Source organism: Pseudopodoces humilis, chromosome 1, assembly GCF_049639895.1.
Source record: "Pseudopodoces humilis isolate 2021_Gansu_Grassland_sample_001 chromosome 1, ASM4963989v1, whole genome shotgun sequence".
Taxonomy (NCBI): domain Eukaryota; kingdom Metazoa; phylum Chordata; class Aves; order Passeriformes; family Paridae; genus Pseudopodoces; species Pseudopodoces humilis.
Window position 1 is genome coordinate 17,264,371 of NC_142200.1, and position 27,691 is coordinate 17,292,061.

Here is a 27,691-nt window from a genome sequence, read left to right on the forward strand (position 1 = left end):
TGTTCTATTGCTGCTATAATAAAAGGACCTTTCTGTGGATTTCATCTATGCACATTCAAATAAGAGCTGCTGTCCCAAAAATTTCAATCAGAATAGATGGCAGAGAAGGAAACAGGGTGAAACATTCAGAGAGGTGCAGAGAGGCAAAAGATGTAGCCTTGGTACAAATACAGAGGGTGCACATTAACAGTCATATCTGATGACCCACAAAATTCCAAATTGGGAACTATCCTTGGGACAGCATAATGGTAACGACCCTTTAGCCATCAGACAAATGCATACCAGAGATGACCTGGTCTAGGTGGAGAAAATGAAACTTTCTGGACATTACTGTTCATGGTAGGAAGATTTCTCCCACTCTGTATTTATATTTCTCTTTTTGGGGCATTTTGAGGCTACCAAATTCCAAATAGTTGTACAGGATGGTTAGACACATTGTGTGTCTTATTAGCTCAGGTTTTGATATCAGATTAGCAGTAGATCTTATTTCCTTGCAGAGAAACCTCTGAGTAAGTATGTGGCCCATGCATCAGTCCAAGAAAGAAGGGCACAAGTCACTAGTGCAAGTTAACATTTTCACACTCAGAAGTGACAGGCTCAGTCCCTCTAAAAAGAAAATATTTGTTACACTATTATCTTTGCTTAATATTTGCTCTTAAAAGAATTTCTGTTCTTGATTTCAGGTGTTACATTAAAATGTCTGGACATGCATCACCCTTCACAGATAGACAAGGACTGTTACAGGGAAGGTGGAAGAGATCTAATTAACTTTTTTGTGTCCCATCTGAAATAAGGAGTTCACAGCAGGTTTCAGTTATGGTAGCAATATCTGTAGTGCAACATCATTTGTATTTCTCCACTTGCCAAATCTGAGAAGAGATAGTGATAAAAAAATAACACAGAAGAAAAGAAACCGTTAATTTGTATGCAAATAAAGCAAGCATAACAAAGACTAGCTGAACTTACCACCTGCTGCACAGCTTCTTCACATAGAAGAAATAGTAGACAAATGGGGGTAATGCAACTCATCTCTTGGTGTTTGATGGTTATTAGTCTCCTCATTTTTGCAAAAGTCATTGCAAATTTGAGGCACATTAAAAGTTGCAGGAATCATTTATTTTTTTTCTCTCCATTATGTGGATACTAGCAGAGCCAAGGGAGAAGAAAAGATACATGTTCAAGATCACAATAAGTATAATAAACCCCAGGAGTTAAATGACAAGCTCTATCTTATTTTGCATCTTTTCATTTTTAACTGTGCCTTTTTAATATTCTTGCTCTTCTATTTTATAAAATACAAAGGGCCAGAGGCTTCCTCACTGGAAAAAAAACTAAGTCCATTGTAACTGGATTGCTGATCTCTTAACCATTATTTTTATGGGCCTTGGGAAATGGCAAGGGAATAAAACTGTGGGGAAAAAAACCAACCAAACCTGCCTTCTTTGCTCTGTGCAAGTGCTGATCATCAGGAAAGAAAGGCACGATTTGCTGCATATCTTCTCCTATTCCCCAGCTCATTACAGACCCCCAAGCTGAATCCCTGGGCCAAAATGCAGGCAACAGCCAGGTTTCTAAATGTGGAGGGTGTTTTTAATACAAGTCTTACATTAAGAGAAGTAAAACCTTGGGGCATAAATACATCTTTCTCTTTCATATCATTTAAGCTAGCTGAATGCTTCTTAGTGCTCAGTAAATATAAATGTATTTTGCCTCAGAGCCAGAACATGCTGCAAAGAAGTATTGTTCTGCTCAGGATGAAAACCTAGCATGGATTTCAAAGTCTTCCTTAGACAGATAGTCTGTGCAATTGGCAGAATTTATGAGAAGCCTGGGCACCATGCAAGTTTTGTCATGTGCATATTTTCTAATTGTCCAGCTTTGGAGGCTGTTGTCACTTCAACCACAAGTTCCACATACTACATGAAGGTTGTACTCCTTGAGCTGAGTTGTGGAGGTGGTGATGGGATCAGAAGGAGCAGAGCACTGGCCTCATGCTCCATGCTGGGTTTATTAACCTCTCGTTGTGGGCCTTCATCTCCCTGCTCAGGCATGCCAACCAGCCTGAGCATCAAAAATGGCTCATCCGAGCTAAAGAGGTCAGAATCTGATGGGGCACATCCCAGGCTAAAACCTGAAACAGTAACAGCTTCTTCTAGTCATTAGCTACATCTTCAGCTAATGAACCTTCGCTAATCATCGTGCCTCAGGAAGAGCAGGTGTTTCAAAGTGAATGTGGCAGCCATGGGCGAGCACAAACAAGATTGCATGACTTCTGCAAAAAACGAACTGTATTCACACATCACAAGCACAAAGGTGATCAAATGCTCTATTCTGTGTCAACTTCATCTCTTTTTTAGCTAACACGACAGTAATTGGTTTGTTGTGCCATTGGGACTCCAACAACTGGAATAGGCATGGACAGTGAATAATGTCAGGGCCTGAACCACAGTGCGTGGCTCAGACCATCTCTCTTAGAGGCAAATGAAGTGAAATACCATGTCTCTTTTCTTTTCTCATGTAGACAAATGAATCCTAATGAAAATATTGAACTTCACTGTCTTTCAGTTGGTGCTTCTGAAGCCACCACACTGCTGATTATATGGGTCTGAAAGGGTATTTTTGAAAGTCCGGTGAATTTAGTCAGATGGTGAAAGATGCTGAAATGATTTTTAGAAAATCTTCTCTTTCTTCAGGGCTAGTTTTTCTCTGTGCATATTTCAGTATAATAAATATCTCAGAAAAACATACTTTATATTTTCCCCTCTTATCAGAATAATTCCCTCTGGCCCTCACAGAAAATGTATTTGGAGCCTGATCACATTTTCTACCCAGTTTATAATGTTTTAATTAGCAAAAGTGGGATTGTAGATGCCTTAGGAGTTGGATTCTCCTTATTCTCAGTAATTTCTGAACCATATTATGGTATCATCTATTGATCCTGGGGACACTCCATACCATGTGCTGCACAGCCCTTACCACAGTCCCTGGGTGGGGTGGCAACCCTTTCCTCTTGGAAGCTATTCATTGCAGCAAGCCACAGATCATCCCCATGAGAAGCAAGACAAACTGAGGATATAAAACAGGACTACATCACCCGAGCATGGTTTTTGCTTGGGCAGAAATACACTAACTTCTTTCCCTGAACCATCCGCTGCCATCCTTTCTGTCACAAGGTTTTTCACACACATTTTTAACTGGGTGCATGTTGACAGGTCCTGATGCCAATCTTTTCTTTAGAATCAGAGAGAAAGTAGTTTGCCTTGAAGGGGTTATCTGAAGAGCATTTTTACTTAAATGTCCATCTTAGGAACTGCTTCAGAATGGGTTTTCAGATACAGATTTGGAGTTTGATGAAATAATTTCTGAACTAGTTAGCAGATAGACTTTTCTCCTTGCCATTTGAATTATATTCCCATCTCCTTATTTTTTCAGGTTTTTTTCATGAAGCATTTCGAGACAATCAGTTTTATTTCATTTGTCCTTATGCTAGTTTATTCAGAATTCTCTAAGTTCTGTTTTTTTGTTGGTGAAATACTGATCAGGTGAAGATGTGGTCCATCTGTGAAATGGTCATTTATAGTGGGTAGATGGAGAGGAAGAGGGGAAAAATAGTCCTTTTTGCCTTCTTTCTGGGAGGACAGGAGAGAGAGAATAAAGAAGGAAGTTTCTGCTGTAGCTGGGACTGGAAGTCGTGGATTTGGGCATGAGTCATCCTAAACATGTGACAGTCATGTTTTGGCATTTTCTGATTTTGACAAAAAATGTCAAAACTTTGCTATTCTAAGTGATCCTGCAGATTGACAAAGAAAGACTCTATTGAAAACTGCATTGAAAATTCAGTTATTTCTAGTTGTCACACAGAGTGGCTGTGCAGAGGGCTGAGCTCCCAAATAACTGTGTGCATTCAGAGAACTGCTGCTTTCCCATGAAAACCCCAAACCAAAAATGTGCAGCAAAGGCAGCTAAGGATATAAGTATTTGCTAATGTTATGAGGCCAAATGCTCCTGCTGTGGCCCTTTCCAGGAACCCCATAGACAAAATTTGCAGCTCATTGCTCCTAACAGGATTTTATATGCATGTTTTGCACATTTATCCCAGAACATATATTGAAGTGGGCTTGGTGCTTTGCTCATCTGCAACTGCTACATCAGTTTATGATGTGAAGAATCACAATGGCACTCTAGCAGATGGGTCTACACATGTCCATGCCAGAAAATCAGCATGTGGAATAAGTTTGAATAAGACAAGTAGATAATTTGAAGGCCCATACAATCCTCTTGGTGTCCCCTGCTCAATTAGCTTTGAAAGTAGAAGCTGCTGCTGAGATGTGCTCTGTGTAAGGTCCCTCATGCAATTCAATCAATTCCAGCATTTCCAAGTTTTTCTGTAGCACAGAATGATCTTGTCAATAAACTCGTCAGCTAAACTATGTTTTTAACTTCAGTAGTGTTCAGTAAATTCAGTCATGCAACGTCTGTGTAACTTAGGCAATTTAGTAAACTTTTAGCAATTGCTGGATGTTGTTTTGGTTTTTTACTTGGCTTTTTAGGTCTATCTCTGGTTGCCAGAATGTATGAGCCTTGATGAAAAAAAGCGTTAAAAATATACCTTAAGAGAGAGTTTAACTATCATGTGGGTTCTCTGAAGAATCTAAAACCATCTGAAGGCTGCCACTTTGAAATGAATAAACAACTTACCCAGCTACAGAAAATAACCTTTAGCTGTGACAATTTTGTCTTCCATTTTTTTTTACAAAAAGACAAGTGTTATTTCACAATTTCCTATGATAAAAATGTTTCTTATCCTAAAAAACCTTTAACTGAGCTGTAGAGTATGCCTGAAGAAACATTTGCATATGTATGTATAATTTTAGCTGATTATACTAAGATCTTGATTTCACTGCAGGGGGGTTGAAATTAGATGACTTTTAAAAGTCCCTTCCAAACAAAACTATTCTATGATTCTGTATAGTCTTCTTCTTTTTTTTTTTAATAGAAAAAAAAAAAAAGATGAAGATTTTTGTCTGGAAATATCAAAAAGGATGGACCTACCATCGATTCCCTTTTGCAATGACTCTAAAGTTTGCATTTGGACACCATGTCACAAATCTGAAGGTTTTCAGGAGCAAGGAAAAGAATATTCTTTTGGCATTGGTGGCAATACATATAAATCATGTCTCATATCTGATTTTAATAGAAGAATTTCATTACCAATTTATTATTTTACGGTACCATTCTTTTTTTTTTTCCAGTGAATTACCTATTACTCACTTGAAGTCATTACATTTTTCAGGGAAATCTATTTATAAGTCCTCATGAAGCAAACTAATTGAAAATATTATTAAAAAGAGGCCAGAATCTTAAATAAATCACAGATATTTTCTTCATAGTTTAAACATATGAAGCAGGCAATGCTTCTTAGATAACTTTTCCAAATAGTCCTGTGTTATCATTTTACCCTGGACGCTGACTACTGAAGCCATGTCATCCTCTGAGAAAAAGCAATATTTTAGTTCTGCTTGGAGGTGAGAGGAGAGTCCATCTCTGCTGCAGATGGTGCTGGTCCCTGGCCACTGTGGAGGTCTCTGCAGCCCTGGCCAGTCTCAGGCAGTGCCAGTGGGGGCACCGGCCTGGTACTGCCTCACACAAGTCACCACACAGTCTCAGCATGCCATCCTTGGTTGTCATCTGCTCAAAGTAATTTCAAATGGCAGAGCTCCTTGAGATGGACTGGGGATAAGGAACTCCTGCAGCCCTGGGAGCGGGCTCGCCATGGTGGCACAGGTGGCACACTGGGGCTGGCAGGGCCACAGGAGGAGCAGTGATTTAAGGAGAAGACGGCCGGGAGTGGCTGATTTCAACTTACAAAGGCTGGGAAGGTCCTTCCCTGCAGATACAGTCCTGGGATGGTACTGTGCAAGATCCTGCTCTCCTCACAGAGGCTTCCTGGACTGTGCAGCCCCACCTCCCCACTGCCACTCCAAGCTGGTCAGCCACAGCCCTGCCCAGGTCTGCCTGCCCACTGCATTGGCAGTGTAATGGCTGCTATTTAGTATTTTCTAGAATAATCACTAAAAATATATAGCATTTAGCAAGAAATATAAAATTTTAACTAATTATCATGCTGATTATTATTTTTAATTGATATATTAACTAATAAATGTAGTATTTTCAGCATTTATCTTTACTTGCTGCATTTCCCAATATTTTCATTGCCTGTACATATTGCCTGAACACTCAAGTAAGTAACAAAAGCTATTTCAAACAGGGTTAGCTTTTTTCAAACCAGATAGTACCAAAGCCCATCATTAGCCTCCTCAACCTGCTGCTTTTCAGGGGTGCTGAGCCATGACAGCACCCATTAACTGCAGGCCTAAAAGTGGTGGCACTGTCCAACATGTTGTATGTATCTCTCAAATGTCTGTTGGGAAAAACCTTTCCATAAATGACATGGTGATGCTGCCTCACCAGCTGCTTACTCCAGAGCTGGGCACTGAGTCCCTGGACACCAGATCTGCTGCTGCTGCAGTGGCACCAGTCCCCATTTGTGTGAAGATTACATGGGGCACCGTGAAGGAGCTGAAGAGTGACACGGTCATAACATCACCTCACTCCAGCAAAAGTACATTCCTAAACAATGTCCCTCCTGAGGATTGCATGAGTATACTCAAAAAAGCAGAAATAATTGTAGCATGTGCCCAAAATGGCACTGTCATCTAGAATGCCCTATATCTCCAGCTGTTCTATTATTTTGTGCTCCTTATAAACTTAGGCTAAACAATTCTCTTCCTCTCCAGTTAATCTAACATGAGCTGTCTCAGGCCAGTGTTGAATATTGTGGCTTTTCTTTGCACTTCAGATTGTCCCTGCTCAGCACCACAGCTCCTCTGTACAGCTGCATGTGCTGCACCCCTTCCCCAGCACAGAGCATGGGGTGCTCCTGGGAGAAGCTAAGGCACACAGCACAATCAGAGTGGTGTCCACCAGGCACAACAGGGACAGTGGAGACCAGATGAAGCCACCCGAAACCCTAACAAAACACCAATACTTACTGATTGACTCTAAAAATTAGGGGTACTTGCAGGAAGGGGGAAAAAAGGCTTAGAGACAGAACCTGTGCCTGTGTGAGCTCAGGATCCTCAAACCATTAGAAGAAAGTCTGTCTATGATGTCATTGTACAGAGGTCTTAGGAACAGAGCCCACTTTCAAAACCTCTATGGAAAAAAAAAAGCTGCAAGCTTTTAAGTAGTCTATTAATTCTCAAATGTGTTTGAGAAATTGAAAAAATGAGCAGGTATACCAAATAATCTCTTTACTTTGCCGAAGCAACCTCTTATTTTCCTGTGATGCCTTGGGATTGCTTCAGAGCACAGACAACATCCTTAAAAAACTTCAAATGCAAGTCACCCTGTGACAGAGTGGAAGATCATGCTCTGCACTTTGCATCAGCAAGCTTATCAGAGGAGCAATATTCAGGCAATGGGGTGGATTTGGGGATTAGAAGTATAGAAGTACCACTATTTCAACATTTTCGGTGCTCAGAATGGAAGTCAACAATGCATGTTCATCTTTTCATTCTGAGCTCATTCAGAGCACCCAGTAACTGAAAAATAAAATCTTCCACTGTGAAAAACATACACTTATCAATGCTGAATTAGAAACTGGCAATAACAACATTAGCAGATGTTTGGTTTTGGGTTTTTAAAATTCCATTCTATCTTCTGTCTGATTAATTTGCTACCTGAAAAAACGTTGACATGAAATTTTTTGGACTGGAAAAATTCCATCCATTGCAATCCTAAATGGTAGTAATGACATATCTTCTTCAGTGGAATAACATTCTCTTGCATGTTATAAGCATAAATGGCAATATAAATGCTGAATGAGGATGAGGACAAGCACATGAAAATCAAGATATGGTTGAATTATTGGTTATTTAACAAACAGTATATATATAGATTTAGGCATATAAGTCAATGGCTACAGTGAAATTAAATTTATATTAATACAGACGTTAGAATTGGAATCTAAATTTTCTGTTAGTCATTTGTTTGGGATTTTCTATCTTGATTTGCCTTCATTATACTAAGTAAGTTACAACTAGAAATCCACACATTAATAGCATCACATAAAAATTACAAAAGCCAATGTACTGCATCTGAATTGTTTGTGGCATTGGAATGACCAAATAAGATTAAAATAAATACACATTCACATTTAATTCTTCCTTTTTAGAGGAATAGAAAAGAAAAGCAGGATGATGTGAAACGTGCTACTGATATCAGACACAGGCCTAAAGTCAAATGCAGACAGAAATGAGGAACACATGAGGGTCTCAGGAAGGGTGAAAAGACCATTCCTGTCTACATCATCTACATCCCTTCAGCAATCACATGAATTTCTTCCTTCTCCCTGCTGGAGTCTCAGACACAGAGTGTGTGCCCTTGTTTCTGATACTTAACTCTAAGATCCAGAAAAACACTGAATTTCATATAACATGAAATTCATAAGCATGTTTTCATGGTGATACATGAAAACAACTGTTAAAGTTAGAAAGAAAAGCTAAAAGTGTGAGTGTAGATTAGAGAGTTTTCTTAAGTCACTGGGTGAAAAAGTTAGTTTAGAGTTTAAAATAGTTTACAAAGCAAAAGACAAGATGGAGGATTTAGAATGTTGTCTCTTTTCCTTCTTCCTTCTTCTTCATGTTCTTCTTCTAGAGGTTTTTGGGTAACAGTAGGTGATTGGACAGAAAAAGCCGCAGTGCAGCACACAGGTGAGGGGTCATTGGGTCATTAAGAAAGATAACATACGTGTCTATTGTTAATTGGATAAGAATGAGTATAAAGATAAAAGAACTGCATAGTTCAGGGGCATTTTGTGCTTTCAAAGCCAAAGTGAGCCACAAAGTGAGCCACAAGGCCATTCTGTACCATCAGAGGAAAATAAACCAGACTGCAGTGAACTGAACTTGTGCAGATAGTCTGGAGAGACCTGCCAAGTTTTGTGATAACATCCTAATAAACACAAGAAACAAGATCCTAACAGGCTTTGGAGTTTTTGTCCTGACCCAGAGGACTGTGATAAGCGTGATTCCCCGTGAGGGAATATCCCCAGGGAGCTCAGCTCAGAGGAGACTGAGAAATCCAGGAGGAAAGTACAAAAGAAGTGCAGCAGAATCAGAGAGAGAAACAAGATTTTTTTTAGAAAAAGTTACACTCCCCTTTTTCCCATTCTCCCCTTCTCCCATCATCTCATGTCTGCCCAGATAAGGTGTCTCCAGTCAAAAAAATCTAACTTTGCCATGGGTGAACTTCTGTGCCATCAGTTAAGCCCCAGTGAGTTTTTCAAAGCCACAGATATTGGATCACCACTGCCAAAGATCCACTGGCTTCTCTCTTTTCCTGGAAGCACATAGGGCTTCTCTTAGCCATGCAGATCCAGGGAAGCACATTTCTCTCCATCAAGTAAAGGTGCTCTTGGCTGTCTAGAAGGTGTAAAGTATCTTCTCCAACAGGAATTTTTTCCCCAGTCCTTTGCAACACTGATAATGTAAGGAGACCTTCACATCTGGCTTCTGGATGACCTTAACGTCATGTGCTGTCCTAGAGGGGTGTACCTAGTTTTGGGTAAAAATGTGTTGTTTTTTCACTTGGGATTTATCATCTATTAGAATATGGTAACCATTAAGATAGATATTGTGCAGGAATTTTTGTGCCTTAGCATAAGAGGCCAGCATGACATTTTGTGAGATGACTTCCATTGCTTTTTCACATTTATTGAAAAATCACCTTGCTCCATCAAATAAGGTAGTGTTTACTTATTCCCATTGAAAAATTCCATGCTGTAGTTCCTTAAGTCACTGGGTATGCTGTAGTATCCCCAGTGAGTGCTCTAAATGCCATTGACAAGAATTTAAAAGCACAATTTAAGAAATTCATCCAAAAAAAACAGCAGCAGAACTTTTCATGTTTGTTCAAACCTTCAGCTAGATTCATTCCTCTCTCTTAGGCATGTTTGATCTTTCATTACATCAATCCACCAAGCTACCCAATAATTTTTGAGCATGTTTGGCTTTCTCCCTGTCTTATAAGATAATAATTTAGAATTCTTCAAGGAAAAAGAGATCTTTGCTCTGTGAGTAGAATATGAGCCTGTTTAGGCACTCAGTCACAACGAAAAGGGATGCTATTAAGGCCCCAGGCATGTCTTGCATCACTGGTTAAATTCATCTTTTGGTTTTGCAGCCTCCAAACTTCCTCCAGCTCTTCAGATAATGATAATCACTTTGACACATGCTTTCAAGAGCTTGTTTTTACCTTGACCAAAAGAGATCTCCAGGTTAAATGTAACTTTTAATCTACTTAAGTCTGTTTTCTGAACTGGCATTGGAATTGTTTATCAAATCAAGGTAGGCTCTCTGGGTGGGATTCAGTTGCTAGATGGATGTCTAGTGCCACTTTAGATGCTTTAGGGTGTTACACCTAGCTGTTGTTCCAGATACTGTGGGTTTTGCTGTCATGACTGCTATTTGGTAGCTAAACCAACACCAGAAGTCTGTATTTAGATACCTGAATGATTCATTCTGTCCTTTCCTTTAACATCATCTTCAGAGATACTTGAACATCATTCTGAAGCTATTTTAACCCTGTATTTCTGTATGGCTGTTCTCTTTCTTCACTGTTCAGTATTGATCCATGTTTTTTCACGCGTGCCTCTCTGAAGGGTAAAAACCTGGTTAGAGTTCTCAGTGGAACTCTAACTGGAGAATGGTTATGATTTCCTCCCTTATAAAATATGTTCTTCTTAACAATAACAAAACACTGAAGGCTCTTCATTAAATAAATTATTAATTATTAAAAGTCATAAAATTTATTTAAAATAACTTTTTGTCTAAGAGGTTTGAATGAATCCTAGCTTACTATCTACCTAAATATATGATGAATATTTCTGTGTCAACAAAGTTATTTTCTGAAACCTCAGTTATTCCTCAAAATTACATCTCCTGCTTCTAGAGAAGCATCTCCTAAAATGAAGAAATCAAAGATAGTGGCTCAATTTTATATTGCAGTTTTTTTCTAGGTTGCAATTTTAGAAAAAAATTCCTACAATTTATAAAGACTGAGAACAACAGCAACATCACCAAACAATATCCAGATAACCTTATGGTCCCAAGATCAGCTTTGTTTAACAGCATTTTTCCACAACAGCAGATGAATTTATTCTTACATGAAGAATGAATAGGCATTACACAGAGTAGAGTGGCAGATGAGAACAATGTAACTACTTGTATACCTCTGCTTTCCAGTTAGGAAGAATTATTTGTAAAATTAAATTCAATGTCTGAAAGTAAGGCTATTTTCTTCAGTAATTGGTGTCAGAATGGACACTGCAGACAGAAGTCAAAGCAAGCTGCTGTTTTGCTGCAGCCAAAGATACAAACAGAATGTATTGGAATGAGCAGACATTTGGCATTACCTCCAGACTGAAAGAAATTGGAGTGTTTGCATTTCCAGAAATGCATAAATCATCCTTGCAACACCTGTACAAAAGTGAATGCATGTTTAAATGTGCACCAGTATTTATAATGTAACATGATCTATAACAAACTACTTTCCTAATTCATAGTTTCCAAGAATAATTTTAAACATTTTCTTACATATTCTTGCCCAATATAATCTGCAAGATGCCTGCACGTTGTCAATATATCTAGATTAAATCACCATTTGTCTATTCATATGGAAAATTTCGGATCAAGCTTCAGTATGGCCTGGGTAGTAAGTAAGTTTTATGTGGTGCTGGCCCATCAATATATATTCATAAGTCAAAGTGGTAATTTTATATTTTTGTTACGGGAAAAAATAAAAACCTAAAGTTGTAAGCAGAAAAAATATTGTTAAACAGAAATGCAATTTAGTATAAGAATATACGTTTACTTTGAAATGTAATTTCTAGGCTCATATCCAAAAGGCACATAAGTAGAGTGAGACTATACATATGCTGGCAACTCTACATATGTTTTAACACCTTGTCTAATTGGCAACCTCCATTGTTTAATGCTCACATCTTCAAAATCTCTTCACCTGCATACAACATCCATTCACTCATTTTTGTTGCAATAGCAAATAATGCAAATGTACAGTCACATGTGACTTTGTGAGAGTATTGATCACATCTTTATTAGCTGCATCTATGCTTGGCAGAACAAGGATCAAATATGAATGATGAATAAATATATAGAAAGAGCAAAGTAGTCCTGTAATTTCTCTCACCCACCCACCCACCCACCCACATCTTTTAGAGGGGGATGTGAATGATGAGGTGATGATGAACCCAAACCCTACACTTGCCCTGAGGACTTTACAAACTCAACCGTGGAACAACAGTAGGACGCAAGTCTTTGGTCAATAAAATATTCACTACTGCAAACAGTGAAACTGCTGCTTCTTAGGCATAATTCTAGATTCTAGAGGAACTGCCACATACCCATTTCACCATTGAATCATAGGGTCATAGAATGAACCATAGAATGTTCAAGGGTTGGAAAGAGCCTTGAAGATCATCTAGCCCCAACACTCCCTGCCATAGACAGGGATACCTCCCACTAGACCAGGCTGCTCAACGCCTTACCCAACCTGGCTTTGAACAGTGACAGGACTGGGGCACCCACAACATCTCCAGATAACCTGATCCCAGGGGGTATCTGACCATCCTCAAAGTAAAACATTTCTTTCTAATATCCAACCTATATTTCCCCTCTTTCAATTTGTACCCAATACTCCTTGTCCTATAACTACAGTTCCAAACAAAGAGTTCCTCTCCAGCAAAACCCTAAGGGCCTCCTTCAGGTACTGGAAGGTGCTGTGAGGTCCCAACACAACCTTTTCTTCTCCAGGCTGAACAGACCCAACTTTCTCAGCCTGTCTAAATAGGGGAGCTGCACCAGTGTTCTAATCAGCTTCATGGCCCTCCTCTGGGCTTGCTCCAAGAGTTCCATGTTTTTCTTATGTTGGGGACAACAGAACTATATGCAGTAGTCCAAGTGGGGTTTCACAAGAAGACTCAGTCTCTTACTCAAAGCAATGCTTCATATATTGGCTCAAAATAGATTAAATTCAGCAAAACATCTGTCATGTAGTGGTGGCTTATAGAGGTGAAAACATTCCCTTTTCTCTGTTGTAAAGTCAGGTTCAACCTATGAGGGAAGCATTGAAGAAGCAGAGAGGAGAGCAATAGGGAAAGCCTGGTGAGCCATGAGGAAGAGAAGACAAGGTATGAGAGAAACTGAAGCCACCTCAGTCCGGATCAGGCATGGGGTCTGGGCAGCCTTACTGACAATAAGGCAGGCAGCGTTTTTAAAATGAGATTTTTACCATAATCCTGTGAAAATTAATTATAACTACCCAATTATGGTGGGATTGGACTAAACACATCTGTCTACAGTGAGAATGACAGTGTGTGACAGAGCAACACAAGCAGCAATCACAGTCAGTTAGCTGCACTATTCATCCAATTCTGAAGTGCCTACACTCGGTCAGATGAGTCTCATCTTTAACTCTGTTGACGGTTTTGACCTTCCCAGTTACAGCTGTTGTCAAGACAGCTGGTTCAAAGTAGAAGTCTGTGTCCCTGCCCCACATTTAGTCAGATGAATGCCAAACCTGACTCCACTGGATCCACATCATTTTTGAGGTTGAGTAGTAGAGCAAGTCACGGAAAAATCTGTAGTCAGAAAATTTCAGCAGGAAACAGAAGACAGTCTTAGCTGTCTGCACAGAATGAAGATGCCTAAGGACGCAGGAACTTTTGGAGGCCACAGAACATCTTGCACTAATCCATAGAGTACATTTCATGGGTTTTAACATGCTAAATAAACACAATGTCATTTTCAAACTTGCATAATATTGGAAATAATTTTAGACTTTTCTCCTGAACAGTTATTTTCTTGGTGTTTTAAGTACATTTCCTAAATTTAGACTTTACCATAGATGCTTGTGTTTATTAAGTAATTTAAAGAATGATGTTAGTGCAGAGTAAAGAAGTATCCTCATGATTATCAGAGTCATAATCTTTTCTCCTTCTGCTCCAGCTTCTGGTCAATTTGCGAAGTGATTCACTTTAAGTCGAGATGTTGCCTCATGCTGAAATCTTACCATCCTTTACTCACATTGAATCAGTTAACTCCTGCTCCCAACAGGAGACATATGTTCCCTCCGCCTTTGGGTTCACACTTGCAGAATTACTTGGTTGCTTGTTTCTCCTCTAACATATAAAAAAAAAAGCATCATTTCAGTTTAACTGTGAGTTGCAATGTTATTCCAAGGTCTCAAAATCATTTAAAAATTAATAAAATTGTTACAGAAAATTGTGAGGAAGGAAAAGGACAAGACGGGTTTGTAGCAAGGCACAAACCCACTGAATTTTAATCCAGGATATAAAAACACCCTCTTATATTGGAACTCATTAAACAAGTTTCAGCAGACAAGAAGAATATGTGGATATATATGGACATAGAAGGATATATCTGTTCTGAGACAAATTGAATAAAATCCTTCATGGTCACAAGTACCCTTTGATTTCTCCTATCATCCAAAAATAGGGATTTAAATGCTAGTGGTTTAAAAATATCACCAGAAAATCAGATGAAGAATCAGATCAGTTGTTAAAAAGTGACAATATTTCTCAAAGATTGAAAAGCAATGCAATTTAAATAGTCTTCATACACTTTGTATTTCAAAACTACAGAAGAGAGGCAGAAAACTCAGTCTCCAGTTTTACCATGTTTTATTGCTGTCTGATGCTCAGGTAGCAAAAAGGGTGATTGCAATGTAAATGGACAGATAGGTAAACTCCTATTATGTGCCCCAAAACAGAGTAATACTCCTCTCCCTCTTTCCTCCTCTAATGCTTTCATTATTATTTTATTAGAGGGAAAGAATCCCTGATTCAGAATACACACAATTGTATCTTCATCTACTTGTCATTATCCTTTCTTGCTATCTTTTCTTAAAGAAAATAGAATTGTTCTAAATTAATAAAATGAATCAATTAATAAAAGTAATCACAAATGTTTAAAATATTTTTTTCTTAGTCTGATTTCATTTTTATATACCCATGTTAGAAGCTCTTTATTAATCCTTTGGAAGTATAACCATGGGTATTTTTTTTCCCTGCAGGATTATGTCTTTGAACATGAAGAAACTGTTAGTCCCTCTGTTAATTTTTCATTTTCTACATTAATTAAAAACTTGTCCAGATGGCACTGCACAAATATCTTCCATGTAGATTTCTGGCTTTGAAATGCAGCTACCCACCTCAAAAAACATCATTTCCGTCTTCTTGGGAAAATAGCTCTCCATGGTTCATTTTATGTATAATATTGTGCGGGGGAGAGTGTGTCACTTGGAGTAAAAGGAGTGGAAATTCATTTCCAAACCTCCCACCTGCCATGAAAAACTCCACATAGCTATTTGTGAGTATCTATGTGTGTACACATGCACGGATGCCTCAGATGTAAGATTAACCAAGGAACTCCTATTACCTCAATATAATGTGTACATATAATCTTCTGCCAGGTTGTTAATAAGAACAGAAACCAGTAGCATCAACGTATTTGACACCTCTTTAGGCAAATGATTAAACCAAACTTAATCCCCACCCAAGAAGTGCCAGAAAACCACATGCCCTCGTTAGGTCTGACCCACTCATGAGAACTCAGAAAATGCACAAACAAATAAATCTTTTTTCAAGGCAAGACAAAAGAGTAATACTTTTAGCACACAGTAAGAACAAACCCTCCTCTCTTTCTCATCCACCGGCAGATGCCCCTTGTCCAGGAGAAGCTATCTGTCTGCAGGGATCTCCCTGCACCCAGAAGCTGCCTGCTCAGCCTGATCAGGCACTGCCCTGATCAACCTTAGGGACACCCCCAAGGGTGCCTGGATCACTACAGTCCTTTTCTAGGCTCCTCCACACCAACACTCCCGTTCTGATTCCAGTCAAGGAGGTTCCAACCAAGGCGTTTCTCACCAGACACTCAGCTACGTGTCCCTGTCTCACACTGAACTAAATCCCATTGCAATGGAGAGAGAATTCAGGGCTCTGTAATGGAGACCTGTTTGCTCAGGATCCAAGCCTTTGCCACAAATCAAAAATGATTTTTTTCTTTTCAAGAGACAACCTTCCTGCTAAACCCAAGCTGTCTGTGCTGGCTCCCCAAGCACTGCCAGAGGAAGACTTGGTAAATAGCCAATGTGAACTAAGGCTTCTATGGTCTTGCTTTCTGCCTTTCACCAACAGTGGGATAGGGGTATCTTTGTTTTCCTGAATGGATAGATAGATGTGTATATGTATTTATTACAAAAAATATTGATTTCCCATAAATAATGTATTAGGAACTCTTCAACTGCTCAGTAAGTGACTGCCTTTTTTCATACTGTGCCCGCAGTCCTGCCTGCATGTCGCAGATTTTACTATCACTGCAGTTCTGTTGCATGCATAACATAGTAACCGGATAAAAATGACTCTGATGTGTCAAGAACAGAAAAGTGTAAAACATTTTCTTTAGCAGCATGTGCCTCTGTAAGACTTCTGTTTGTGAGGGAGCCAACACAGTGTGCTGTCACCATTTGAATATACGGCTTCAAAACACACTGCAATTAAAAGCTTTCAAAGAGCTGCTTTAATATAGAGCATGACATCATATTTCCTTCCATGCCTCCTAACTAAAAAAAACCCAAAACCATCAAGTCAGGTTTTATTTTCCACTATTGATTCCAGATACCTCTGTTAAGCACAGCCTTAAGAGATGTTCCTCCTTCTTCCAAGGCTGTCTAAGGAGGACAGCAAGCAGAACCTCCTCAGGAATATGAACAGTGGCTGTGTGACAAGAAAAAGAATGTTATAAGCCTTAAGCATATCTGATGAATTAAATGTTTATTGCTCTGTGGGTGTTTGGTCTGCAATGCCTGCCACTGACATCAATAGAGGTCTTGTTAAAAAACCTCTAGTTGCAGTCTCAAAATTCAGGGGACAGGCTGGACTTTAAAGGTCTGACTGTTTAAAAAGATCAAATATTTTTCCTTCCAGTTTCAGTCGGATCACACTCCCTTGGAAAGTAAACAGGATCAAATCACTGGATGTCAGAGAGGAAAATGCACAGATAGATGGTCTAGCTCATTCATGTGGTCCTGTAGAAGGATTGCTTCTTACAGTTTACTTCATAGCACTTTGTTCACTGTTTTCCAGTATTGTAGAAGAAATGTTGCCCTCTGGAAGAGTCTGGAAGATCTGTCAGGGCTTGTATTACTGTGATTAGTCTTACATTTCCCATTTTGTTTATCTACCTCAGGTTTTAATGTGCTGTATTCCACTAGGATTTTTTACAACTCCTTGCAGATACTGTTCTAGAAGGAACCTCATTATTAGGAGATGAGGAAGGACAGTAAGTAATCCTGGCCTGTTTAAAGCTAATTGCAAAAATTCTACAGTGATTGTGATGGGGCCAGGACTAGACACATAGGCAAGGCTTTCCTCCACACATAAATTCATCATGATAGTCAGCTTAAGGGACTGTGGAAGAGAGGAAGAGAAGAGGGAGGAGAGCTCTGCCTTGAACTCTTTCAAATACGGGCTACAATGGCTGCTAATTTAGATACAAATGCCACCACCAGCAATCTGCATGTACCCTAGCTCTGCTTCAAAACCCCACTGATACAAGTTCCTGGCATATCACTGATGTTATCATTTATGAGCTTAAAATACTTCTACGTCTCTCTTCCCTCATGCCACTGGTTCTCCCCTTAAGTATGAAGAAAAGAACTGAGTTGCCTCGTAAGTCACTGCTTGCCCTTTGCTGCTGGCAAAAACAGGTGAAATGGGGAACAAGGCTCAAGGCCCAATTCTTTCATCTTAATTTTGGTGCCTTGATTTTGGTTCTGTGTTGCCTGGATTGTAACAAATTACATAAATTTCCCATGTTTCAGCTTCTTTGCTTTCAAAATGGGAATAGTTATTTCAGCTTTCAATGTACCTTATAGCATGTGGACATAAAGCACTACCAAGAGAAGAAGGTTTTAATATTTTTTATGTTTATTTTTTTTAATACATGTAAATTCCAGCATTACCTCTCTAATGTGAATACATCTTTGATATTTCTGTTGTAGAAACTCTTTAACACATGCTGATAACATAGAATCCCTGTGTACTATTCCTGATAATTTCTATAAAACCTCATTCTGTCACCAGCAATATTACTGAAGACTGTGTGTCCTTGCCTTGTCAGAAACTGCAGCCTTCACTTTCTTCTTTCACCCATAGTTTTATGTGTACTGCAACAGCTAAAAGTAATTTTTGTTTCCAGATTCAGTATAACACCCCCCCACACACACTTTATGGGTCAAGCTATTATTTCCTCATATTATGCTTCAGTCCCCTTTTATTTCTGCACTATTCTCTGTCCTTTAAATCCCTTGCTTAAAATCTCCTTGGTGATTTCTTTATTTGTCTCCTAAGCGGCCTCTGATTTTCATCTGGGGTTCCCTCCAGGGTAGTCTATTATCTCACTTTCCCTTGAAATTCCTTCATTCTATAATTAGTACTTTTAGGTCTGTCTGTGCTGAATAACTGGTGGACTACATCTCCTAGATCTAATGTGTGATTACTGGAGGTGATTCTGTCTTTCCTTGCAAGTGTGCAGGAAAGTGAAGACAATGACTATCCGGGAAAACACCTGAAAAAGGCAATGGCAGGAGTCAGTCTTGTGCACAACGCCTGGCACTCAGCAGCTACAGAGGGTTCACAGCTCTAGGCTTCAATTCATGGGGTGACCCAGGGAGAAACACGTCCTTTATGTCTCAGGTATGACCACGGTGGAAAATAAATGGCAACTTTGGCTCTCACAGCATGGTGACAGCAGAGTGCTGGTACTTTGCCATCAGTGGGCAGACACCGGTGGGGACATGTGGCAATCCCAGGCAAGGAAGAGCTATTTGGGCTCTGTCAAGGCTCCTTCAGATCAGCCAGCTCGTGCTCTGCACACAGGGAGGCAGAAGGTGTCTCCTCCACCCCAGTGTCCAAAGCTCTGGCAGTGGTGTCCAGGTACCTGGCACTCAGCACTCTGCTCTGGGCACAGCAGGGCTGGCTCAGCCATGTCCCACTGTGCAACCTGAGCCCAGACTGCTGAGAAAGAGCTGTGAGAGTCAGCAGGACGCTCCAACAATCAAGGTACAGTCAAGGATAGGCCTGTTGACACTGGGTGCTCAGTTGCATGGGGATTCAGAAGGGAAAATGGCTGAGTATGAGCTCCTGAAGGGGGAAAGCAGGGAGGCTGGTCAGGATCAAGAGTAAAACCTGTAGTAGTGGGGCTGGTCAGGTTGCCAGCTTGAGTCACTGGTGTGGGCATAGCAGGGGGAAAAAGCAGCGCTGGGACATCCAGAGCTGGCCCTTTCCCTCCTGGTGAGCAAAGGGCAGTAAAGGCTCTGCAAGTGCTGCACCAGGGAGCAGACCTGAGCCTGACAGCTCATTAATTCCTACCTGTCCTTCACTAGCTCCTGAGTCAGGCTACAACTACTGAGTCTTCCAAGTGGTGAGCAGGCCCTTTGCTCCTCCAGATGATCCTCTGCTCTAAGACCAAGACTGACTATTTTGTTCATCCTCAGGAGCTCTATTTACCCAAACCATGTTTTCACATGTTCAGACATGAGAAGCATAGAGCTTTATCAAGGATTTAATCTACCTGTGGCAATTCTGGTACATCGTATCACACATCTATGGTTTCTTGTATCTGTAAAATTATTTACTTATTGTGTCTTTTATTAATGAACAATGGATGTGCATTAGTGAATCATCCAAAGCAGAATTAAATTGCTTTCCTGTCTACGTTTGCTTTATAAATCAATAGATCTGTGACAGTAATATGTTTTAAACACACAGAAAAGCTGGATTTTGATTTTTATAGTGAGTTGTTCAACTATTTGCTTGCTAGCCTCAGAATACTTATATTCTCTAAGCCAAAAAAGAACTGTATCACTTTATATACAAGCTTAGCTTTGCCTCTTCATTCCCCTCTATTACCTTTGTTATTTTTCACAGACCAGTACACAGGTCCATGTATTTCTCTGATAGGTTTTAATTTTTTCTGCAGTCCCATGTTATTGGCTCCCAAGCCAATTTACTTTACTCAACAGCATGATCTATTCAAGTGGAAATGGGAAGTTTATGCAATATTTTCTCTAGACTTCTCTGAATGTATTCTCTGAGCCACACTGGCTGGAGTGTACCTTTATTTTAGAAGCTCTGCAGTCTTGCAACACTTGCACAAGAGCCACTGGAAACCTGAAGTCCTGTGACTGTGAGGCAAGAATTGTGAAGATTCTGTGAAAGGAGAACTCTCAACAAAGATTCTGTGAAAACAAGATCACTGAAGAGCTCTGTATACATGTTATAAGGCAGAGAAGGGAAAAAAAAATTTAAAAAATGTTTAGGGGAATGCTTCAGTGAGGATCCCATATAACACTGGAAAATTCCCTGAATTATTGATGGCAAATAGAATATCTCAAAACCCATTCCCTACCAGACCATGATGGGATGCATCATTCGGAAAACTTCTTCCAGTTTTTCCTGGTTCCTCTGAACCTTTAGGTAGGGTCAGGCCCTCAGTGAAGTTTCAAACAGAAAGTGTGAAACAACTTTTAGCTCCTCACAAGCCTCCTTCCACTTTTATGGTGACCATAGGTTACTGAAAACAGAAAAAAACCCATATACATCTAGATCACATATTGATTTATAGTTGGACCAACTTAAAGAGAGCTTACAAGATGTTCCAGAGCATGGTTTAAATTTAATTGCACGTATCTCAAATGAGACACCTTTATCAGCCTACTGTCAGATTCCATATTGTCACTGTGCTGCTACCATAGCCCTGCTCAGTGTCTGAAAAGGCTGCACGATGTCGTAGGCTGCAGCAGAGAGAAGTCTACTGACAGTCTACTCCAGTCTTTTATTACTGTCCCACTCTGTGTCCATCACTCTGGCTTTTAGCTCTACGTAGCCACTTTTTTTCCTGTGACAAACATTCTTACTCCCGCCCTTACTTGATTAATCTTTTCACCAGCTGTACTTGTGTTTGCAGAGTATGCGTTGCTATGCATTCATTCCACCACCTCCACACCTCAGAGCATTGGCAACAATCACATTCCTTACAAGAAAATGCTGTTAACTAGTTGCATCCAAAGTTAAGGAAATGAAATGTCAGTAATATGAATTGTGACTAGACGGCAATTTTGCTCTAAGAGTGAGTGATCTGTGTTAGGCAAAGGCGACACAGGACCACATGGGAAGAGGACCACATAAGAATAGACAACACTTGGCTTGACAGAGTTGTTCCCTCTGCTTGCTCCATAGTTTGTGGGACTGCAATTACCAGCAACAAATTAATATACTTGCCCAACACATGCTGGCACAAAAGGGGGAGGAGAGTGGGTGGCAGAGCAGCAAGATGTTTGTGTGGTTAAATAACAAGTAACTAAGGCTCTAGTAAGTGCTCAAGAGTAGATGCTGTAGCTTCTGGGTTTTGAAGGAATGACAACACGGGCATTTGCTGTATGCACACAATTTCCTGCATTTGTATCAGCTGTCAGAAGGATAATGCCCACCCAAGGACTGGGTACGCTGTGCCATGGCCCAGGAAAGGTGTTTGAATTCTTCCAGGCTGCATTGCCAGGGTTGAGCACCATATTTTTTCCTGTCAGTCATTTAATTATGATTAATCTATCAGATGCAGCAGGTGCAGCTTGCAGTATCAGTGCACAACCTCTGTGTGTTCCTATCCTGCTAATTCCCAAATGGAAATGTAAAATAGACTTAAAGAGAGTTCGTTTCTGTCTTTACTTTTACGCGAAACTATTTGAATAATTTGCAGATAGGCTTTTTTGTTTCTTTGATTAGGTTTTATTTGCTCCTTTATATTTATCTCAAAGACAGCACTATTATTAAAAAGCTCCAAGGTCAGCCTACACCATTTTCCCCAACTCCATAATTTTCTCCTTACAATTTTTCTTCAAAGAATGAATAGTACACTATCCAATGCATTGAAACTGCACTTTGCTAATGGAAACACTACCTGGAGCTGCTTTGAAATGATATCCAAGGCAGCCCAGAGCACTGAGCAATCTGTGTGTGATGGGCACTGTGAGTGCCCTACTGTTGCCATGTCCTGGTATGACATTCATGGGAGTTATTCCCAGAAAGATTTGAATCTTCTGTGCTGGGTGTTTTGGGTCTTAGCAATGGGATATATCTTCAAAACTGATTTGATTTCCTAATTCATTGCTTCAGAACTGGCAAAGAGTTCTTACAGAGAACCACCTGTTCTCTGATGTTAGGACAACTTTAGACAGTCTGTGCTTGTCTCTCCTGGTTCCTTCCCAGCTCACTTGCCATCTTGAGCCTCTGCTTCCTGCCCAACAGCCACGCAGGCAGGTGCTGCCCACTACTAATTCCTGCGTGCATCCTAATTTCAGCTCCATGATGAAGGTCCCTCTGCCCATGCTTGCTTTCTATCTCCCCAGAGCCTGGTCTTTCCACTGCAGCACAGTATTCAGCTCTGATAAACCTTTAGTTCAGACTACTCCATACTTTATTTGCATATTCTAGTTTATCACTAACACTGGCGAAGGAAAAGCACTGGCAAGAGAACTCAGTGAAGGTTCATACTGAAAATGAAATGGTCATTCATTTATTATGTATTTTTTGGCAACAGTCTTTTTTTTAATAGTCATTTATGCCGGCCAGAGGAAGTGTGTGGACAATCTGCCAACATGGGTGAGCTCCTGAGATTTTTCAGTAAGTCTTGCCCAGAGGGTATGTCTCTTGACGTCTCATCTCCAGCAGTTCTGGGATAATTTGAGAATCTGATTTTATCTTTCCCCGGAGTAAGTCGTGAGCTCCCATGACTACGGACAGCAACTCCGGGAGATGACTGAGCCAGACTCACGCCTAAGGCTGCAGGGCAGCTCCTCTCCGGAGCCGTGTCAGGACGCGGTGCCCGGCAGGGCTGTCCGGAGCCCTGGCAGCGCTCCCCGGGGCCGGCGGGGCGGGCGCGGCTCCGGGCGCTGCCGCAGCAGCGCAGCCGCCCGCGGACTACAGCTCCCGGCGTGCCGAGCGGAGCCCGCCCGCCCCGGCACTGCCCGGCTGGGCTGGGCTGGGCCGGGCCGGGCCGGGCCGGGCCGGGCTGTCCGGAGTGGCTGGGAGCAGCGCGGCCGGGGGCGCGGCCGGTGGCGGAGGCGGGCGGGCGGTAGGTGAGCGTGTCCTGTGTCCGTGTGTCCGTGTGTGCGGGCGGGGCCGGCGCCGTGGCGGGCAGGTGAGAGCCCCGCGGGCAGGAGGAGGAGCAGCGGGAGGAGCAGCAGCGGCAGGAGGAGGCGGCGTGCTCCTGCCTGCCGGGGATGCGTGTGTGCCTGTGCGTGTCTGCGCGCCGCTCACCTCGGCATCGCTCGGGTCACTCCCTGGCGGGTGCATCCAGCCACTCCCGGCGCCGGCGGGAATCGCTTTTCCCGGCGCGGCCGCTTCTCGCTGAGGTCCCGGGAAGAGCGTGAGTGAGCAGCGGCTGGGAGCGATCACGTATGTGCTATAGACGCACATGTGTTTCCTACGCATGCAACACATTTGCCGGGCTGCAGGCTTCGCCCCGTGACACCGGGCGGCCTCGAGGGGGAAGGGGCCCAGGCGAAAGGGGTAATAACGAAATAATTGCAGATGAGAGGTAATATCCGTCTTTGAGTCATCGGTCTTTGAGGCATAATTTCATTCCAAAAGCTCTTAGATGGATGGTAGATCTTACATAGGAAAGCACTGCTTTTCCCATAGGATTATCAGATTTCCACCGGAGAATACAGATCCTGGATTATTGAGCTACATGGGATTTGCGTGTTTCTTTCTAATTAGTCTGTGAATCTGAGTGTAAAATTCTTTATTTGGAAGGGGGGGGATGGGAGTTATATGCTTCTAAAAGAACAGACATATCTTTTCTCTGACATTTTACACAGTTTTTCTGGTTATCCCGTGCTCCGTGTATACTTACTGCCTTAATTGGATAGTGGTGTCGAAGGTTGATTAGATTCCCTAATAGATTTTGGATCTGCAAGAAGATTGCAGTTTTAAATGTGTGGTTAAAGCAATCGTGTTTGCCGTCTCCCTTCAAACAGTTGAGAGGAGGGCTGATGTATTACATTTGCGTTATCTTCCCTTTGGTTTATTAATGTATCATTGTGAGGTTGTCGGGTTCGGTTTTGTTGTTGTTGTTTTTTCCCCCCTCTGCTATTTCATTTGCAGACTGAAAAGAAATGAATGTCAGAGAGGATTTGTTTAATCATTTAACAGCTGACACAAGCCATGTCCCTAACAAAGCGTTGGTGAAAAAGTAGAAGATTTCTGGGATACAGCAGCGCCAGTACTGTGAAGCCGCTTCTGCAGGTCAGGAGCAGCATTTGCTGGAGGATGCCGTAGCCCAGGAGGTGAGGCTCATGGGGACGAGGTCGATGGCTTGCATGGAGCTTCTCTACCTGGCCGAGGAGAGCAGACAGGTGCCCCTGGGCACCGCTACTGGCTGGAGCCTGCCCTCCCATCCTTACGAGCAGCAGCAGTGTGAGGGGGGTGAGCTGGACCCCAGAGCAGCCGCTGCCGTGGCAGCCCTGCACTGTGAACGGCACTGCAAGCCCTTGCAGAGGGGCCCTGTGGCTGAGCCCCCCCTGGCACCCCAGCCCCCCTCCCTGGGCACCTCACCCCAGGAGCACCCTGCACCCTCCAGCACCTCCCAGCCCTGCCACCCAGCCGAGCGCTTGCCCAGGGAAGAGGATGGAGGGAAGAAAAAAGCCTGCTGCTGTGCCCAGGAACTTGAGACATCGTTCACCTGTGTGGATGAAAATGTAAATCTGGAGCATGCAAGAAGTCCCCCCACTCCTACAGGTGGCCAGGATGCCCCTCTGCAGCAGCATTCCTGCAGGGAGCTGCCACCTGAATGGGTGCACGATTCTCCTTCCTTGGTCTCCGAGGAGGACGATGCTGCCTCAGAGGCAGCAGCTGGGAAATCCGTTGACTATGGATTCATTAGTGCCATTTTGTTCCTGGTTAGTGGCATTTTGCTGGTGATAATTTCCTACGTGGTACCCAGAGATGTGACTGTGGATCCCAACACGGTGGCTGCCCGGGAGATGGAGAGGCTGGAGAACGAGAGCGCAAGGATCGGTGCTCACTTGGACCGCTGTGTTATCGCTGGGCTGTGTCTCTTAACCCTGGGGGGCGTGGTGCTCTCCAGCCTGCTGATGATGTCCATGTGGAAAGGGGAGCTGTACCGGAGGAGCAGGTTTGCATCCTCCAAGGAGTCTGCAAAGCTGTATGGATCTTTCAATTTTAGAATGAAGTCTGGTGCAAATGATAATATGCTTGAGCTGTCATTAGTTGAGGAAGATGTGCTTGCCATAGATAATTAGTGTGGTCATGATTTTTAAGGCAGCATTTCTACAGGAAAATATGTTTCATTAAAGAAAGCAGATGCAGCTAAAGATAGCTGGTGATGCAGTTTATTTGTCTGACAAGAATGGTGTTATCTTAAGCTCTATAATCAAATGTTTTCAATATATGAGTACTTGTTGTAAAGGGGAACTGTGCCAGATGAAATGCAAATGATATAAAATAATGAAAACCACTGAATAAAAAGAGATTTGTGATAAGTAGGTTCCTCAGATACTCGTTTATCCTAATATAAAACATTCCACTGGTGTCTTGCCTATATAATTTTCTTATTACTCCCATATAGAACAAGAATGACCTTGACACTTTGGAAGCTGTTTATTTTTGAAGCCTGCAGAATTATTAACAGTCTACTTGACAGAATGTTAAGTAGCAGGACCAATAATCAAACAGTAGGGCTAATATTTCATTAAGAGATACTATTTTATTCTTTAATTTTAAGCAGATCCCTTCTCTTTAATTAAGTGACAGCTATGGGAAGAAAGAACACCACTTGGTCATGACTGGCCACAAACCTCCCATGTTTTCAAACAATTGTACAATTAGTGATAATTATTTAAAATATAAAATAAGAGGCAAAGGGCAGGAAACCATATGGCTCATGGTACTGGTAGGAGACAAAAGACTCTTTCAGCTTGAGGTCAGTGGCTCCATTTCAGTTCAGATTAGCAATGATTGATAGTCATTAACTTCTGATAGCTATAGTGACCCATATAAAAGAAGTTTAGTTCCTGGTGGACAGATGTCTTTGTATGAAAACTGCCGTAACAAGAATTAACAGACCTCTTGTTTGGAGTCTCAAAAGACCTAAAGACTGAAAAAGCATGGGGATGCTGAGACAGGACACTTCTCCTTCAGTACACACGCCAGAAGAAATTCAAGCTCAGCTGCAGGGCTTTGCTTATACTGGGGCTGTCTGCATCTTATTAGTCCTTTTTTAAACTTCTGTTTTATTTCAGTAGTCTGTCAACCTTCTCATAACCAGCAAGGAAAGGTCAGGAAGGAGCTCTCTAAACTCGTTCAAGAAAGCCCAATTTATTTGTAAAGAATAAATCATCAGGAAATACAGAGGTTAAGTACCAGGCAGTTTACTGGCTGACATGAGACTCACTTAACATAGGGAATGATCAAGGGTACATGATGCTATTAATCTCAGTTCTTTGGCACTGTAGCCAAAAACCTATACCACTGATGCTATTTGGTTTATTACCAGCCAATTTCTGGGGAACATTGATGTGTTCTTGCAGTGCTGGGAAAACTGACAAAAATTGTTCAGTGCACCAATGTCAGTTCTTACTGAGCAATGGTTACTACATACATACATAAATACATATATATATATATATATATATATAATGTCTTGTTAATATGTATATGTATGTTATATACGTATGTGTCCCTGGCAAAGCCAAACATGGGTGAAGTGCTCTGTCTGCACAGTCTCTGCAGTCTTGGAAATGTGCTTCACTGTGACAGCCTTCTCAGTTGTGAGTTAAGTCTAAAATATCAGGAATATGCATTATTTTTAAAATTTAAAATTTAAAAATAAACTTTTTTTCTCACTGTGTGACACACAAGAGAAGAGTTCTCTTGGGAACGGGTGAGGATATTTTGTTTATACTCCCTTTAACCAATAATATTTGGCAGTACAGAGTTCAGAATAACAAGTGGATGGTGGAAACGTGGGTTCCTCACAGAGAGACTGAATGATATTTTGTCACTTGGTTCTTCATTCCCATTCTCTGGCTATTTTTGTCAGGAGACAAGTGCAGCACCCAAGTCTGAGTCAACTAGTTCAGTCTCTTGTGCTTGCTGGCTGCAGGTGCTGGCGCGGGTGCCTGTGACCAAGGGCCCAAGGAGCTGCCCGGCTCCAGATTCACGCCTTCAGTCAGTAAATTCCATAGTGTGGTACCCGGGCTTTAACACTGGCCTCGCAGAACAGATGCTGCTTCACATGTTCTCTGCTCCAACCACAGCTTTAGGTCAGTGTTCTGCATAATTAAGTTGTAATAAATAGAGAACAAAGTGAGCTGCCTTATTAGAGGGTGCTGCTGCCCAGTAACTGATTCTCCCAGTTTAAGTTATGATACACAGCGTGTTCACAGGCAGTAACTCAGAAGTGACCAGCATCTCCACAGTTGTTTTTGAGGAGCTTACATCCTTCTGGCT

The 27,691-nt window shown here is 41.5% G+C and overlaps 1 protein-coding gene across 3 annotated transcripts; it reads left to right on the forward strand.

The window, feature by feature from the left end:
* Positions 1-23,196: 23,196 nt before the first annotated feature.
* TMEM74 (transmembrane protein 74) lies at positions 23,197-26,009 on the forward strand. 3 transcript variants are annotated; one of them, XM_088059728.1, is made up of 2 exons: positions 23,197-23,291; positions 24,374-26,009. In XM_088059728.1, exon 2 carries the CDS (start codon positions 24,517-24,519, stop codon positions 25,480-25,482), a length of 966 nt encoding a protein of 321 aa, XP_087915854.1. In that variant the 5' UTR covers positions 23,197-23,291; positions 24,374-24,516; the 3' UTR covers positions 25,483-26,009. The 3 variants fall into 3 exon arrangements, with proteins under 3 accessions (XP_087915854.1, XP_087915845.1, XP_087915849.1); XM_088059719.1 differs by lacking the exon at positions 23,197-23,291 and adding an exon at positions 23,409-23,756; XM_088059723.1 differs by lacking the exon at positions 23,197-23,291 and adding an exon at positions 23,409-23,614.
* The last annotated feature ends 1,682 nt before the right edge of the window (positions 26,010-27,691 follow it).

Coding starts and splice junctions, on each gene's coding strand:
- TMEM74 (XM_088059728.1), top strand. CDS start 24,517: ATGGGGACGAGGTCGATGGCTTGCATGGAGCTTCTCTACCTGGCCGAG.